At 41.0% G+C, this 18,783-nt stretch overlaps 1 protein-coding gene across 8 annotated transcripts in view; it reads right to left on the bottom strand.

Moving 5' to 3' along the window:
• The window catches only part of ARHGEF28 (Rho guanine nucleotide exchange factor 28), a 220,597-nt gene that overhangs the window by 72,278 nt on the left and 129,536 nt on the right, over positions 1 to 18,783 (bottom strand). For all 8 annotated transcript variants that reach the window (XM_025205648.1, XM_025205646.1, XM_025205647.1 and 5 more), the window contains 4 exons: positions 11,963 to 12,090; positions 9,674 to 9,957; positions 6,212 to 6,413; positions 4,044 to 4,155 (listed from right to left, as the gene is read on the bottom strand). In XM_025205648.1, coding sequence (XP_025061433.1) covers positions 4,044 to 4,155; positions 6,212 to 6,413; positions 9,674 to 9,957; positions 11,963 to 12,090 — 726 coding nt within the window. The remainder of the gene's footprint in view (positions 1 to 4,043; positions 4,156 to 6,211; positions 6,414 to 9,673; positions 9,958 to 11,962; positions 12,091 to 18,783) is intronic.

Below are 18,783 nucleotides of genomic sequence, written 5' to 3'. Positions count from 1 at the left end.
GCTCCTACCCTGGGGGTCTTTAAGAAGCGGCTTGATGCCTACCTGACTGGGGTCATTTGAGCCCAGTTTTCCTCCTGCCCAGGCAGGGGGGCGGACTTGAAGATCTACAAGGTCCCTTCTGACCCTACTTCTATGATTCTATGATCAATAGCCAAAATGGTAAAATACAAACCAACTAGAGGTGCACCAATGAAGATTTTCTTGGCCAATGATGATAGCTAATTATTAACCAGCCATATAGGCTGATACCAATCTGATACCTGATTTACAGGAATGAACCTGGGCAGCTTGGAGAGTAGCGCCTTGCAGGTAAGTCTGTAGGTGGGAGAGGGGTGTGGAAAAAGGAAGGGGTATGGGTGGGGAGGAACAGATCAAGACCCTGCCATGGTGGGGGAGGGAGTGGGGCAGGCCCAGGGGTAGGCACTGCCCAACCAGGGGGTTGAACGTGTTCCTAGGGCCAGGAACAGGACAGAGCCACGGGCAGCTCAGCCAAGGGTCACGGGGGGAATAGGAGGGGCAAGGGGAAGGGCAAGGAGTTGTGGTTCTCTGCTATTGCACACACCAGGGGGAACATGGGGGCATGTGTCCCCGTATGTGCATAGGGCAATGGTGGACTGCCAGGTTCAGAGCCAGGGGCTGTATCAACCTTTTCCTAGTGGGGGCGTTGACGGAGGCTGGACTCTGAGTGGGCAGGGGCAGGGAGGGTGGCAGCACTGGGCTACGGGGGGCATGAGGAATTTTGGGGTGGCTATAGCCCCTCAAGTCCTGTCCCATTCCCCCCGTGTGGCCCCTGCTCAGGGCATTCCACTCTGCTGCCTTTCCCTCAGAAGCCCGCCAATGCAGGGCAGCCAGGAAATGTGTGGCCTGCTCAGGGCTCTCAAGGGAAAGGCAGCAGAGTGGAGTGCCCTGAGCAGAAGTGGCACTCCGGGGGGGCGGTCTTGGGGGGCTATAGCTACCCCAAAATTCCCCAAAGTCCCCTGTATTTACCCCTCCCAGTGCTGATGTTGCTGCCCAACCTGCCCCTGCCCGCTCCAAGAGCAGCCCTGGCCAAGCCCCCCCCACCAAGAACAGGTTGGCACAGCCCCTGGCCCTGAGCCCGTGGCAGGCAGCCAACCCTCGACCCACACACAAATTTGGGAGGGGGGTGGGGGGGGAGAGATATGTGCCCACCAGGCCTTTCCCAGAGATGCACACAGCGGTGGGGAGCCCCCTCCCCACTCCCTTGTGCCTGGCTACAGTCCTGTAAATCAGCTGTCAAATCGATATTGGCCAATATGGCTGGTTAATAATCGGCTGTCGGGATCAGCCAAGAAAATCTTTATTGATGCACTCATAGCTCCATCCCAGTCCCAACCCTGGGGTCACATTTACCACCCTGGCTAAGCAACGCCTGCTCCTGCCATCATATACAAGAAACCCCTGGACCCACATACCTATCTGCACAGAATCAGCAATCACCCTAAACACACCAAGAACTCTGTAACATACAGCCAAGCCCTTCAATACCACTGAATTTACACCGAGAAGACCCGCGATTGTCACCTCATAAATCCATGCTGGGCATGCCACATGTTGAAAAACTGTCATATTGTTGCTTTTTGGTGCATCCCCAGGTTGCATCCAGTATCACTCAGACTTGGTTTGCCCATGGCAGCAACACAGTCCTATTCAGCAGCTACATGGCATTTGTTTTTGGCCTGCAGCATGCACAGAACAGGACCTGGCTGGCAGGATCCGTTTTCACAGCAGCTCTCCTTAGCACAGTCCAGTGCAATGTAGACATGCCCCCTATGATATTCAGGAGGTCTAACCAAATGCTCCAATGGTCCTTTCTGGCCTTAATTTCCATGCACAACTGTGCTTAACTTTAAAGCACAACTAAAACCCTTGTTGAATGGGAGCTGTGCCAGGGTGCCAAGGGCCCCTACCACTAAGAGAAAAGGCAGCCAGAAAAGTTACCTGCAGATGATGAGAGGGGCTAATGAAATCCTTACCTGACTAAGAGAGGGCTGGTCTTAGACCGGATAGAAGTCCAGATCCTGAGGGAAGCAGGCTGTAAAATCCTGGAGGCTGCTGAGGGAATATCTGAGCAGGATGGCTACAGCTCCAGAATGCCAACACAGAGCACAGCCAGCAGCAGTCAGGAGGTTTGGGAAGGACTAAGGGCTGCAGGAGGTCCCTAGGGGCCCACAGCCTAGAGAGGGGCTGAGTGTGGGATCAGCGGGATCCAGGAGCCCTGGGGCAGCCTCCCTTATATAAAGCAAATACATCAAGGCATGGTGAGCGAATGGAGGGGTGACTAAGCCCCAAGTGGGTAAGGGCTAAAGAGACTCTAGGGGGATTCACAGCCACTCCTGGAAAGACACTCTATTACAGAGGCCTTTACACCATCTGGAAGACAGGCCTTTGATTTTTCCTTCTGTTTTTTGTAGATTTCTCACTTAATCTACAAAATGAAAACTTCAAAAAAAGAAAAAGTGACACAACCCCCCAAATAGTTTAATCTACTGTGAGGTGCTGCAGTTTTGGAGCACTGAGACTGCTCTGAGCAGAAACAAAACTTATGTGCAGATTTGAGTGATGTAAACTAAAACTTGAGAAAAATGTTCACCTACATTTAACCAAAATGGCTGCTGCTGTGTTTTGACATCTGCTACTGAGCATCACATAGCATGCTTCATGCCTGTAAAGCTTTAACTTGTGCCTAACTTTGAAGTCAAGGATACCTACCCCTCATGTACTTAAAAGTTAAGCATGTGTGCAAGGCTTTCCAGGACTGAGGTGCAAGCAAAATAAAATTGACTCATAAGAGATTAAAGACGTCAATCAGGATAGCACATAGGCACATTCGTAAAGGAAGCCTAACATGCTTCTCTGTATAAATGATACAGAATGTCTTGAGGGGAAAAAAAAGTCTTCAGAAAGGTTTAATAAAAAAAACCCATATATATGGGAGTTTCTGGTTTAATGTACTAATAGAATGAATTGAAACAGTGCTTCAACTTTATAGTGAAAGAAGGCAACCCTGGTATACTGAAAAGTTAAAGTTTATTTTATTTTCAAGTCACGTGTTCCCTTATAGTTTAAAATATGTATTTTGTCTGATTTGAAATTGTAAGGGTTTTTTTCAGAGAAAACAGAATAAGCAGTTCTTAGTCATGTGGCCCATGACTCAGAGTATATATATAACACACTGCATGGATTCCAAAGGTCCAGTGCAGAAAATCTTCACCAAGGAAAGCAAGGATTTTTTGTCAAGCTAGAAAATAATTAGTGAAAACAAGAAAACCAGCTTGAGAATATCACAGGCTGCACCATCAACAGAACATTAATCTTCTGTAACAGTGCTAAATTGGGAGGTTCTTACAAGTTTTCTCATTTCCTGGGTAGATGCATATTAACTTCAATAAAAATCTCTAAGTTATGTCCGAGTAAAAACTGAAGACCAGCAGGTTAGCTCCTGCATACCACAGTAAAACACTTGGATCTGGTATGCAGGGAATATGGATCATTAGAATCCCTTCCAAATCATGTCATGGAGCAAGGTGGCCTTTGCTCCCCAGATTATGGAAAAGTTCCCCAACAGATCACATGTCCCTAAGAATCTCATGAGACCACTTGCACAGAAGACCTTTGCCTACACACAGGCTTTGGCCACTTCATCACATCTTCCACTGGGCTTCTGTGGCTGCTCCTGGGACATCCAGTGTGTGTGATGGGGATACCTGGACAACTACTTGGAACAGAGGAATTTCCAGTCTCCCTGCTATTCCCCCCACCCTCCACCTTCCCACACCCCACATGGACTGAGGACCAGTAGTACACCTGTTTAGGACTCTGAAGGGGATGACTGAAGGAATAAAAGTCTCACTTTCATATGGACCAGGTAAGCTCTGCACATAGGAAAGGAGGGGAAAGCATCTGTGCATGGCTACCAGGAGGATAATCCAGCCCTAAATGAAGAACTCAGACTTTGCCCTGTCATAAACAAGCATGGAGCGAGGCATTCCAAGATATGCAAACACAACAAACCTGAAGCTCACCTTCATTTGAATCACAAACTGTGAAGTCCCGTGCAAAGCGGGATTTCCCCAGAAAAACTTTGGGTGAGGAACAGGAGTAGGAACGTGATCGAATTCCTGAAAGTAAAGATTCCTAGAAGAAATGAGAATGAAAGAAACATGTGTGATTTTAAGAATTAAACATAACTAAAAATTGATTGCTTGAATGAAAGGAAACATCTGGGATAAATCTTTCCTAGATTCATAAAAATGTAGAATTCAAAGAAAATGCAAAGAAAATCACTTCTAGCTTTTAACTCTGGGAAAACCTTGGCTCTTTACAAAGGGCAGGATTCTTTTATAGAATAGGGAAACTTGACAAATTAGAAAGAAAAATCTAAAAATCCTAAATTATTTCAATCTGGTGGGTAGAGAGGTCTAAACAATGATACTATCACACTGACTCTGTTGGCTAATTATCTGTAAAGGGAACAGATTACTTCCTGGATACTGTGGCTCTATTCATTTTAGTTCCAGATTCAAAGTCAACTTCAAAGGCTCTAGAAGAAATAAGCATGATGGTCTGAGTGCCATCAGATGGAAATTCTCATTGCAAAATCAACACCAATTTAGCATTAAATATGCTCTCTTCTCCAAAGAGAACACTATGCGATTGAGTTACTGCTGCATGAAGACTGGGAAACCTTTCACCCCTAGTGAAAACAGTCATTTGAACTCATTGGCTCTGAGCACCCTGACACTGCGAACAACACATTTGTAATGCAATGTATGCTGATCGTGAAATACAAACAGGAATTTCTAATGTGCACTTGTTGTAGAGCAAGTTTCATGTTGCAGAGACATTGTTAAAACAGCAGTAGCTTTCAAAATACTGGCTGTATTGTACGTTGCTTTATAGGATAAACACTACTAGGTCAGTTCATGTGAAAAACATCGTGTGGAAGAAAAACCATTTACATTTCAACTGAGAATATTGCTAAGCTGCTGATAGAGAGAAACTAGATTATAAAATATAGCTGTCTTGCACTTAGGATTCATAATTGATTCTATTTCCCATCATGTAATCTTTTCCCACCCTTATATGAGAGTTCAGATGAAACCCAGTTTCATAGGTTTCATAGACATTAGGGGCTGGAAGGAACCTCATGCAGTCATTGGGTCCAGACCCCCCACTGTAAGCAGGAAGTCAGCTGGGATCAAGTGACCCCAGCAAGAAATATATCCACCAATGGAAGCTAAGAATTTTTATCTCTTGAATAAAATAAAAATAAATCTGATGTTTATGTGAACAAAACAGAAAGGAACTCTGCATGTTTTTGAAGTTTCCAGAAATAGCTCCTCAAGGCTCAATGAAAATTAATGTAGCCAGAATATCTATGGAAAATATCAGAAGAGGAGGGGGAACTGTACTAGTCATTGTTTAAAAGCAGACCCTCCCTGTTGAGTTTTAAAACAGAGGATTGGTTTACATGCTTTCTTTTAACACTCCATACCTCACTGTAAAGATGTTAACTTTATTCAGGTCCAGAGCTTGTTGCAAATTTTCTGAAAAAGCGAAGTTTTCACTAAAATGGCCAGTTCATTGATCCCAAAATATTGAAATTCAAAACATCTTGGGAGAACCGATCTTTCATCAGGACAGTTCTGATGGAGCCCACTGAATTCCTGACAAGTACCTCCTGGGCCGGCAGACCCTGGAATTCTCAGCCCCACGACAGGCTGCCGGCAGGTCTGCCCCACAGCTGACAACCCCGAGTAGCACACTGCAACTGCTCAGTGAAGCTGATATTCCTATCAGTTTCCTTACTTCTACTACAGCAAACAGACAAAAACCCTGGACAGAGGCAGGATAATTCAGGAAGCTTCCAGTCTGCAGCAAATTTAAAAATTCTTTGGTTTTATTCCAGTCTGAATTAAATATCAGGAACAAAAATGTGTTACATACTGGACACTCAGGGCTTCAGTGAGGTCTAGTCATATTACAAATAATACCCCCAGAAGAAATTCTCTTCTTACCTATATCTGTGTAACTTTGAATAAATTTTGTTGATTTCTACAGGGTCAATCCAAATTTGCATAAGCATAATTGGGAATTGAATATTTCCCTTCAAATTTAAATACATTTTTTAATATATATTTTCAATGATTTAGTTGAAAATAAAACTAAAACCAAAATAATATCCAGATACCTTGGGGTGCAGATTCTTAGATGATGAAAGAGATTCCATCCGATTGACATGAAAATCCAGATCAGTACTTGTCTCAGAAGAATCTAATTCATCTCTGCTATTAGCCAAAGTTATTGAAGAGTTGACGGAAGGAGAGTGAATGTGGGCTCTTTCAGAAATCACTTCACCTCTGCTGTCCACTTCAAGGTCATCAAGACTAGAACTAAAGCACACAACAAATAAATAATCGTGTTTGCAGTGATCTGACAATCTTCCTTTCAAACTTAATGCAACAAGCAAAGATAATTCTACAAAATCTTGTACATAGCATCTAGCTTATCCAAAACCTTTTTTTGGCAAATCATGTTCCAGGCCTCCCCCTCAGCTTTGTCAACACTTCAATAAAGCTCATAGTTTTTTTTTCAGTTACTGCTTGCGTATACCACAAAATGCAATCATATTGTATGATCAAGTCAAGATACAAGCACGCTGCAACTGAATGGACTTCAAGAGTGAGATGTGGAACTTTTCATACAATTCTCCCTAGTATCTGGGAATTAATATAGGGTGAAAAGGAAAATAATAATACACACAGTGGCAGAGTGCTACAGGAGATTCTTAGAAGCCATTTTAAAAACATATAGAAGAACATATAGACATATATAAACATATAGAAGAAAAAAGAATGTTGGAAGAAACCCTGATTATTTCAAGCAATTAGAATATATGATTAGTAGGATTTCTTGAATGTTATATTACAATGTCCTTTCCTGGCAGTAGCAACTCTACAGGGGGTTCTCTGTGATCTTCGTGTCCCTTTGTCTGTGTACGTGGCTCATGGGCTCTTTATTAATGTGATTGGGGTGAATGGTTGACTGCTTGTAATAACATTCCAGTCTTACAGCACAAATCATTTGGATTTTGTATGGTATTTGTCAATAACTACAGATCCAGCCTAGGAAAATTAGCCTAGCAACCCTTTCACGTAGCATTAACGTTTCCCCTAAATAAAAGCTTTATTTTCCAACATATTCTAAATCTGGTGTATCATTGAACATTGAAAGACGTTTTCTTTTCTGTATTTCCCACTGACATGTTTATGACATTGCAGAAATATATTAGTTATTCCCTTCATGATTTAGGGTCCCAGTTTACAAGCGGGGAAAGCGTCACTCTTTAATGGCCCTATCAAGACAGCAGCAAAATTGACACAAGTGAAAAAGCACTGAGCTAGGTGCTCCCTAATATATGCAACACTGCACAACTAAAGAAAAGCTTACCATATCAGGTCTTCTCTAGGTAAGTTACACTTGAAGTTTCGCTAATAAAGACAAAACCTGTATAAAAATTACTTAAATCTGTTTTTTACTGAGTGTTCATAAAACCTTGAGATTTCATAGATTTCATAGACATTAGGGCTGGAAGGAACCTCGGAAAATCATCGAGTCCAGTCCCCTGCCTCAGGGGCAGGAAGTCAGCTGGGGTCATAGGATCCCAGCAAGATAAGCATCCAAATTTCTCTGAAGGCTTTAAATGTAGGTGCTTGAACAACCTCTGATGGCAGGCTATTCCAGACCTTGGGGGCTCGGACAGTTAAGAAATTCTTCCTTATGTCCAGCCTGAAACAGTCTTGCAGGAGTTTATAACCATTCGACCTTGTCATCTCTTGGGACGCTCTGGTGAACAGAGGTTCCCCCGGATCCTGGTTAGCACCCCTGATAAACTTATAGGTGGCCATCAGACCGCCCCTGAGCCTGCGCTTTTCCAGGCTAAAGAGTCTCATAGCTCTCAGCCTGTCATCGTAAGGTCTGTTTTCCTGACCTCTGATCATGCATGTGGTTCCCCTCTGCACCCTCTCAAGCTTCTCCACATCCTTTTTGAATTGTGGAGCCCAAAACTGGACGCAGTACTCCAGCTGCGGCCTCACCAAGGCCAAGTACAATGAGAGAATGACATCCTGGGATTTGCTTGAGAAGCATCAATAGATGCAAGCCAACGCTTTGCTCACTTTACTAGCCACAGCATCACATTGATATTCATCTTATGGTCAATCATGACCCCCAAGTCCCTTTCATCCATAGTGCTAGCCAGCGTAGTACTGCTGAGCCTATAAGGATGCTGCAGGTTTTTCTTCCCAAGGTGGAGAACCTTGCATTTTTCAGTGTTAAACACCATCAGGTTCTTGTCCGCCCATTTCCTGAGCCTGTCAAGGTCAACCTGGATCGCCCTCCTGTCCTCAGGTGTGGATGCTTTACCCCAGAATTTGGTATCATCAGCGAACTTGGCCAGCCCGCTTCTGACTCCAATGCCCACATCATTAATGAATATGTTGATCAATATAGGTCCGAGGACAGATCACTAAAGGGAGGTAGAATTTCACAGAATTTTTTGTTTGTTTGTTCATTTAACTATAGTATTATTTAGTACTTCTGACCTCATACTCTTTACTCCGATAAAACTCCCAATGACTATGCTGGAGAAGATAATTCTGAACTAGACAATGGCAGAGAAGACATGCCTTTGGTGCCACTTGGGGAATGCCACGTAGAGCTCAAAAGGAATAGAGTACATGCAAAGAGAACTCTAAGTTAGGGCTGTGTATATAATTGATTTTTCAGTTAAACTGGAGAACCAAAAACTGGAAGAAAAAGGATGAAAAAAGGTTGAAACAGATTTTCTTCTCTCGCTGAAATTAAAAAAGAAAGAAAGAAAAAAATGTGTATCATCTGTCTTTGTAAATTCCACTTTGAGCACTTGTAAGGAAAGGAAAGGAACGGAACTGGAAGGCTAGATCAAAAACAAAATAGACACTAGCAAAGAATTAATCCTGTTTCTGCATAACTTAAAGCAGGATTCTGTAGGAGAATACTCAAGTGGCAGGTTCTGATGAGACAGGTTCTGACTGTTTTAATGCCAGTGCAGAAGCACAAAGTAGGGTGATCACCTGAGAGCTTTGGGTCTCATGGTGCACTGTTGTCCCATGAAAGTCAAAAGCCAAATGCATTCAGGAATGCACAACTCCTTTTACGGCCTGCTCAAAAGCCCAGTGAAGTAAACAGAAAGACTCACATCTACCTCAACAGGATATTATTATTTAAAATGTTGCTTATGTCTCATTCTTATAGTTTATACCAAGAATGTTTCTGTGAAAATTCTCACAGTTTTTAAGCGGCCTGGTTCTGGTTTGCTAGCAGACATCTTTTTACACCACCTAACTGGGGCCAAACAGTATACAATTGCTTAAAGACCATTTGCAGTTTGTAGGAAATCAGTGACAAAAGGTACATTTTAAATACAGTGTATAAATATAGAATTAAGTATAATTTAAAATTTCGGATGCCAGGAACCAGAGGACAGTTCTTCTGAAGTTGCTTTAAATTTTTCTTTCAATAAAGAAATTAATATACTTTCTTTTGTTCTATTAAAAGGTGAATCTAATAAAAACGTCCTTATCCTGACAATACCATCAAACCTACTCCATACCTTCTTTTCTTCACATCAGCATAAAGTTGACCTCGTTCTTTATTAAATCCATGGGACTTGAGTGGCATATATGAACCCGTTGTGCACAAGTTAGAAGATGAAATGACAGGCCCTGGGCCTTGGGTCAGTTGGTTATCCTCATTTTCTGCATAAATATATTGGTTGCTTTCATTCAGTGAGGTACATAAAGGATTCTGAGACATATGGGCTGAGTTGGTAGGACCTGTATTTGTTTCACTGGTGAAACTGTCTACAGTAATATAATTAATATCCAAATCTTCAGCCTGGAATGTGAGAGAAAAAAGAGGCTTATTACTGTTAGTGAAAAGTATAGAAAAAAAATGTATTGCCAAACTAAAGTTCTCTCTGTTTTTGTTTCTCCCCCATCCCCTATTATTTTTGTGCCCCAGAAAAGTGACACAAGTTAATCTGGCTAATACTTTTCAGAACTCACAGTAGCTTTTTCATAATTATAGGAGTGATGAGTTGGAATTTGTTAATTTAATGGGTGAGCTTTAGTTAAAGCATCCCTGCCGCCATTTTGAAGAGCAGGACACTGAATGCACGAGATGCTGAAGGTACTTTAATTAAAGCGGCTCCGAAAGCTGCTCTAATTAAAGTGCATCTCCCCCCCACACCACCACTACTCTCAGAGCATGTGTAAAGGCGCCCAAAAAGATGTGTAGACCAACCTGGCTGAAGTAAAATGCATCTAGAAAAAGTACATATAATCAAGTGGAAAAAAAGGACTGCAATAGTCTCCAAAGGCTGAAGTTCTACCATTCCTGGACTTGCATCCAGTCCAATTTTGCAGGTTTTCAAACCTATTTTTGCTTCTCTTAGTAAAACAGCCAAAGAACTATTGATATTTTAGCCCCCACAGTTGCCTAGCCTGGGGTGGGGGTGGGGCAGGAGCCCTTGCATGCTCCCTGGCAGACCTTGAAGTGGACTGGAAGTGCTTCTGGTCCACTTCCAGGTCTGCTACCAAGTGCACTGAGGAGCCCCCTGCGCTCCTGTGCAACACTCCATCCGCCCCAGCATCTCAGCATTCACGAGCCACCTGGTACCTCGAGGTATGTAGAAAAAACATTTAAAGCTGTGTCTATGTCCAAATCATCAAATCTTTCCGAATCTCTCTGAATCAATTTGGATGGTTCCGATTTGATTTGGAGAGATTAAAGGGTCTCCTGATTAGATTAAGAGATCTGTCCACCGAATCAGGTCAAATCCCCACCAAATCAAATCAGCGACCAAAGCTTTGTACATCCCTACCGGACAGGACTCCAGTTTTACATCACATCTGAAAAAAATGCCAAACTTCTGGCATGCTGTCATACTAACAGAACACCACTTTGTCTACATCTGTCTTTCAAGTGCTCCAGATTCTGCACTGGTTTCCAACAGCTTTCTAGGTTGAATACAAGGTGCTGATTATGACCTATATGGTCCTAAATGGGCTGGGACCTACATACCTAAGGAACCACCTTCTTCTTTATGCCCCGTTACAATCACTAATGTCAGTCAAGAGCATCTTCCTGCAAGTACCCTCACTAAGACTAGTTTCCTTGGCAAAAATACGTGGGAGGTTGTTCTCAGCAGTCTTTTCACAGCTCTGAAACTCTCTTCCCCACTTGAGACCCACCAGAGGTCAAGCCTGGAGATCTTCCAGAAGCTCTGTAAGGCCTTACTATTTGGGCAGGTGTTTAACATGCAAGGCTAAGCTAGGATATTGTTAAGGGGGTTGTTTTTATATTTTCCTTTTTGATATTCTACTTGCTTGTTATTTTGTTTTCTTCTACACTTTTTGTTTTATAACCTATTTTCTATAAGCACCCCTGAGCCTTACTTGGGAAGGGTGGTATATAAACCCAATAAAACAAATAAACAAATAAATAATTGATTGATGAACTGGTAAGTGAGGGACTTTTTAGCTGGCAAACATCAGGAAAGGGGACTTCCTTCCATGTTAGATAACAGAAAAATTAGGATACCTGGAACTATAGATAATTAAGGCTGTATTAATTCTTATTTCTAATATGTGATTGCTAAATGAAAACCCTAATTATTTACATAGGTCACAGAAGAATTTTTATATACCTTTTTATTTGAAGGGTTTAGTAAGTGAGTTGAGTAGCAAACTAAGTAGCAAAGGGCGCCCAATTGCTGCTGTTCTATGCATGTACCCAGATCTCACAAAAATAAATAACTGGAAGGCTGTACCAGTGGACATATAAGATTATAATAAAACTCAAATAGTGTATTTAAAAGTACAAGCTTAGACTATCTTACTTGATCTACAACCATGCAGTTTGCATACACCTCATCACTTCCATTCAGCATGGCAGAAAGTCTTGCTGCAGCAAAGAAAGGTGGAACTGTGGATCTCTTGAGGACATCGTGTGTAATATGTCGTTGTCCTAGATGGGGGGAAGCATGGGAACATAAGTAAATTGTTTTTTTTAATCATTTCAGTATCTTTTGTCCATTTTGTCATAAATATTACTAAGCTTAGTCATTAAGTACCAAATTTTATAGACCCTATTACAAGTCCAAAACATTAAAGAGTACATTTCTGTATTCTGTGCACATTGGTATGCAGTAATAGATTAATGTTCTGTATTCTGTGCGCATTGGTATGCAGTAATAGATTAATGTTCAATCTATAGTAAGTAAGGATTAACAGTGGTTAACCTGCCTGTACACATTATCCTGTGGACATCATAAATCTTCCATATTTTCAGATTTCACTTACAAGAAAATATTATATGAAACCCATTACCATAGGAGGTTGCTGAGGCAGATAGTACAGTCAGGTTCAAAGAAAGACTAGACAATTTCAGGGACAATAGATCTATTAAGCAGAACAGTGGATGCATCTACACGAGATGCTAACTGTGCAGTAACTGAATAATACTGCGCAGTAGCATATCATAGCACCAACAGTGTTAATAAGCTACTGAGCAGTATTATTAGGCTACTGTGAATTAGCAGCACTTAAAAGGTGTTTGCCAGTGCTACTGAGCAGTAAACTCTGGTTGCTGCGCATTTATTTAGTACTTTATTATACAAATACTAAATAAATGTGCAATAACTACTGCACACTAGTGTCTTGTGTAGACACACCCAGTCACAGATGTATCCTCTGCCATCTCTACATTATGGTGGATGCCAAGGAGGGCATAGATCTGTCTAGATATACCCTGGTCAATGTTCTCCCTCTAAAGCTTCCACCCCTTTCCATTGTCAGGGATAGTATACTGGGCTAGACAGACAGCTGGTCTGGCCCAGTACAGCTCCTACATTCTTATTATTAGCACCATTTTTGCAGATGAAGGCACTGGGACAGAGACTTTATTATAGCAGTCACTGTCATCCTGTGTTCTGTGGAAAGGATTCCTTCATTTCCCCCAGCGAAATTCCTAGTGTGCAGGTCAGCCAGTTAAGCAGTGCATGGCTTCCAGATTTTTGCGTGATGTCAAGACTGGGATGAGATGTACATGATTACATTCAACAACTGAAATCTTGTGTGATAAGGCATTACATAATTGAATACAGGTTTATTACACTGAAAGAATGTTTCTGATTTTGAAGATGTTCTATCATTCTATTATACAAATTCAAATATGGTAAAAACTTGTAAGAAATAGGGGTATGTGATGTCTAATCTTAGTGTGATTTCATTATTAAAAATGAATAGAGGATTAGTAAAATATAGCAGCTATCACACACACACTTTTGGCTCATATCCACAGATCTGAATGTTGCAGACAATTACATATAGTGGCCTCCATGTTCTGTTATTATAATACAGCAGCAAAATCCTGTCTAGTTATGATGTATTTTCAATATGTTCTGGAGACACCTTTCCTTTTTTAGTTGTTTCTGAGCAAAGAGCTCACATGCAAATCCACAACTGTGCAAACCTTTCTGATTCATTAGATAATACAAACTATTAGTCAAATCTGTACATTCAGCACCTGATTGCTGAATCAAGTTCACAGATTCACAGAAGTTTAGGGCTGGAAGGAACCTCATGAGATCAACAGGTCCAGCCTTCCTGCTCTGGGCAGGAAAGACTGCTGGGGTCAAATATGTGTCAGTCTATTCAGTTTCAGGCAGGATGGGCAGTCAGGCTAAATAAGCCTGATTTCCCTGTTTTAAAATGTGAAATGAGACGTTCCCCTTTGCAGTTAGCTGCAATTCAGGCCAATTTTACACTAATAACTAAAAAAAGCTTGCAGATTTTTAAACTGGTAAAAATTAACAATGATCGTGAAACTGAGGTTTGACCCAGATTTGTCAGACATGAAGAGCTATAAGAAAAATCCCTCTTAGTTCATGCAGACTACAGATTCAGGGATGCAGGCTGTGGGGAAAAAAAAAATCAAAGGAAACAACAGGACTACATTCAGAAGATACTGTATGAATGTCACAGTGAACAAGGCATGAGAATACACCAAGAAAAGCAATGGCAGTAAGTGGAAATTGCACTTATTAAGGTCTGGGGCTTGCTTTTTAAGTTCTGGACAAGACCCAAAATAAGCAATGCAACACCAGGAACAAGTGTAGATTTCATATCATTTCAAAGATCTGATACCTCACAAACCCATGAGAATTAAGAACAAAAACTTATACCAACCAACATTTGGGAAGTCCAATTTATAAATGATACTTTACAAGCTACATGGTTTCTAACGCAGGCAAGTTTGTGGGATATCAGATCATTAAAATAAAATCCTTTATATTACCACTTTTTCTCTCTCCTGCTTGAATTTCAGCATGGTTTCAGTGCCTGCCATCTTGAAAATGACTAAACCTTCAATTCTTTAAATCTGTCAAGAACTTTAACTCCCTGTCTTTAAATTACAGTATATATATTCACAGCAATCCCAGCACTTTGTCCGATCTTGGCAGCTAAAATAATGAGGGAAAATTATTTGACTAAGTACATTTCCATGGTAAACAAACAGATCCAATGCTGATCCTGAACCAAGGGTCAAAAAGAAAAAAAGAATCAGGCCCTGCACAGCTTCTTGCATACACATTACCTTCCAAGAAATGCTCCTCCTCTAGAACGTAAACATTTAGATTGTGGTTGACAAGAACAGTACTCAGTCACAGAGCTAGACCAGATGGAGTTGACATATGGTTCTAAATATGGGTCCAGGTAGCAGACCTTTTTGAATCAATGCATAAATCAGAGCCAAATCTTACTGAAATAGTTTCTTGACTAGCAACAGTCCTCATTGCTGAGGGCCTGGCAATAAAATAACTCAACTGAGCCATGCATTATACATCCCAAACCAGACAAATCTATTATACTTTGGGGTTTTTATACAACATACAGTAGTACTAAGCAATTTTAATACCACTTTAAGGAGAAATAAACTGGCACAGGAATGTCCAAAGAGAACTGTCGCAAATATTAAGGCATGTGATTATCTGTGGTATTTTGACTCACTAAATCTTTATTAATAGAATTTTAGAAGATGTCAAGTGTCATGTGTTTTTTTGGTGGTGTTTCATTTTGTTTATTTTAAAACAAAGTCTCTAAATATTCTACTGGGCTCTTAATCAGCACATAAGCCTTAGTAAATTTTGGAATTTCTAGTACAATATCATACTACAAGTCTTCCAAAAACAGAACCTCTCCAGGTTTCATACGTGCATGAAGGCACAACTAGATTGAACCAATTTTGTAACAAGAAGAGTATACCAGGACTTTGCTGAATTCACATGACCATGTTATTAATTATACATTGACTGTATTAGTAACTTATTTCTACTGGAAAGGCCAGAACAGTTTAAAAAGTGATAAAACCATTGGAAATGCAACACATATTATACACAAAATTCCTACAGCTACTCTGCATTCAGCCTGGGGTCCAAGCAGCTGCAATTCATACAATGCTCTTGATCTTGAATCTACAAAAATCAATGGCAAAACTCCCACTGATTCAAAAGAAAACAGATTCTAGTCCAATATGTTACTAATCAGTTGCCACTGTTACAATGGCACAAACCTTTATGTAACTGAAAATTAGAACTATTATTAACAGGTAGGACTGGTCTTCAATAAGATATACCTCTGGAATACCTACCTACTCAAGCAATGCTTTTATTTCACTTGAAGAGGCAGGATTTCAGCAAAGCAAGGGTGGGCATATTATATATAAAGTGTAGCAAGCTTTCTGCCACAGGGCCATGGCATTTGAGGGATGAGTTAACTCTAAGGCAGATGGTGTTTCTGTCTCTGACCACCACTGGGGATTCTATTAAGTAGAACTACTACTTCCTCCAGTAGGGAAATTTTAAAAGGTGGAAGTTGCTGAAGTAAGTCACACAAATGGTGCTGTTTCCAGGTCCTCCTAGCCATACATTTAAATGTTTTAGACTATTCTGGCCTTCTTACAGTCTCCTTCCTCACAACTAGAGTTGCAATTTTATATGCAGCTGCAACATGGTTCCTTGGTGCATTTTCTGCCACCACAGATTCTATCTCCTTGAAGTCAACATCCACCAGTGAAAACCCATCAGGCAGCATTTACAACGCTGTCAAATTGGTCCCACACAATTTTACCTATCTAAAGGTTGTTTGACAAGGTTCTAACATGTTTGTCCAGAAGAGTTTGACTCCGATTCAAAACCTAGGATTAGTTAAGGCCCTGTTTTTTAACCCAGTTTTCAAACAGAGCTGCCTAGATTCCTCAAACTGACAACATCAAATGCTATTTAAACACGTACCATAACATTACCATGAACAAAAAGTTAATATAAAAGAACATATCTAATTGGCTCTATTAAAAGACACGTAGATCAATGCCATTAACATGGCAAATGAGGATTTAAATGACAGTAAAGAACATTACTATTATTTAGGTCATAAACAAAACAGCATGTTCCTGGATGCAGGGATTGATAATGCCCAAATGTGTAGAAAACAATAAGTATTATCTGGAAACACAAGACATCATCTAACTGCATCTTCTGGCACATCAAACTTTCATCAGATACATGCTTTCAGATGCACATTTTAGCATATAGGGAAGCTCCACAAATGTTGTTCAGCTTGTAAGAACCCAGCTGCACAATAATGATAATTTAAAACATGATCTATGCTGGCAGAAGGAAACCTACAGCCTGGAATGACCTGCTTTGGAAAACAGAGAGTACAGAGCAATGCGGAAAATTTTTTCCACTCAAGTCAAGACTTAGATCAGGAAGCTTTATGATAGCATACAGAGAAGACAAAAAGTATATCAATGTACGTAGACTGGAAGCCAGGAAAAAATTACTAATTCTCTTCTCTAGATACAATAAATAGCTTTCAGACAGCACACAAGAATTACCTCCAGCAACGTGACTATGGATTAATGTACAACTAGAAGTATGAGAACTATGAAGCAAAGAGAAAGTTAGGCAATTAAACACATTAGTCAAAATTTGCAAACCTAAATGCTTAAACCTGAGCATCTCAATTCATTTTTGGACATCTGGATTTTGAATCACATTTCCAAAACTTTCCAGCTTCCCAATGCAGTCAGATTTTCAAAAGGAGTTGGCTTTGAACTAAATGCCTAAATGAAATGATTTGTTTTTTTTGAAAATCTGGTCCCTGCTTAAATCCATACATAATTTTAATCCCATAAATCTAAAAACTAGGCTGACTTCTCTTAATCACCTGCTTAAAGTTAAACATACTTAAAACCCTTGCTAAATTGAGCCTGTAGACCTAGAGAGAGACATGGAATGATATGCATCTCAATGCCTCTCTCTCAGACCCCTAGATCCCAGGATGGAAGCCCCAACCATGAGTGAGAAGTCTTAGCTTCCTATATAATGCACAGGGAATGTTACACTTGAGAATGGGAATCACAAAAGCAGGATGCTGAGTATGAAGTCACCAAGGTAAACAATAGGAAATGCTGAAGAGAAGGGTTCATGCCTTAATCCCAGCCTCTCTCCAGGACCTGAACACCTAATTCTGAGTTGCAGGGGGCACCTGCCTGCCCTTGGGATTCACAGCACTGAACCCTCTTCTGGAGCAAGGCACCCTAGCCACTTCTTAAAAATAAATAAATAAATAAATAAAAATTTTAAAAAGGAAGAGGAGGAGGAGCTGTCACTCCTATTTCTTTTTTTAAATTTGTTTGGTGGAGAAGGTAGTAGCTCTAAGCCAGGATGCAGGAGACCCAAATTTAATTTTGCTTCTCTGCCAAAGGGGAGCTAAACTCTCATCACAGAAGAATGCCCTATTCTAGGATAAGGGTACTCTCACCACTTCCTGCATCAGTTCTTCCACTTTACAGAAAAGACCTGATGGTTTCTAGGGCAGGGAAAGGAAGGCTGTTTAGCTTAATGGTTAAGGCACTCATGATGGGGAGGAGGGACACCACCATTCTAGTTCCTTCTTCAAGGGTTTTTTATAAGTGGTCAAGGCAACTGCCCTAATCACTAGGTTAGACAATCATGCTCTCTTCTCTTCCTCAGTGAATCCAAATAAAACTTGAATTATGCCATGCAAAGTAGAAACATTTTAACTGGAGCAGCCCAGCCCCTGGCTTGTTTACTTTTCATTCCATCCAGGAAGAGCACACCCCAACTGCTGAAGCTTCCTTAGCCTGACGAAGGGTTTTTGAACCCGAAAGCTTGCTTAATAACTATTCTCCAACCATTTGGGTTGGTCTAATAAAAGATATCAAATTCACCCAAGGAACCTTGTCTGCCTATGTCCTTAGACCAACACGGCTACAACCCAAACCCCTCCTTCATCTCCAGGTAGTTTCTAGCTTGATAATAAAGACCCTATCCTGAGAAGCAGAAGATGCAAGTTGAATCCTTCAAAGGAGAGAAGAACAACTTAGGTTTCCCACTTCCATGGGAATGCTACAACCACTGAGCTATTTAATGAAAGGGAGAAAGACACCCCCACTGTAACACACTGTCTTTGAATGACAGCCTTGGCTACCATGTTTTGTGTGAAGCTTGAAGTCAGATGTGCTCAGAGCATGCCTATTGGATCAGGCCCTCAAGGGGCAAAAGTCAAGGGCAGCTAGTATGCAGATCCTGATAGGAATAAGCCACGAGATAGATGGGGAGGCATGAAACTG

This window comes from Alligator sinensis, unplaced genomic scaffold (assembly GCF_000455745.1).
Source record: "Alligator sinensis unplaced genomic scaffold, ASM45574v1 scaffold274_1, whole genome shotgun sequence".
NCBI lineage: Eukaryota > Metazoa > Chordata > Crocodylia > Alligatoridae > Alligator > Alligator sinensis.
This window is presented reverse-complemented; position numbering and strand designations above follow the sequence as displayed.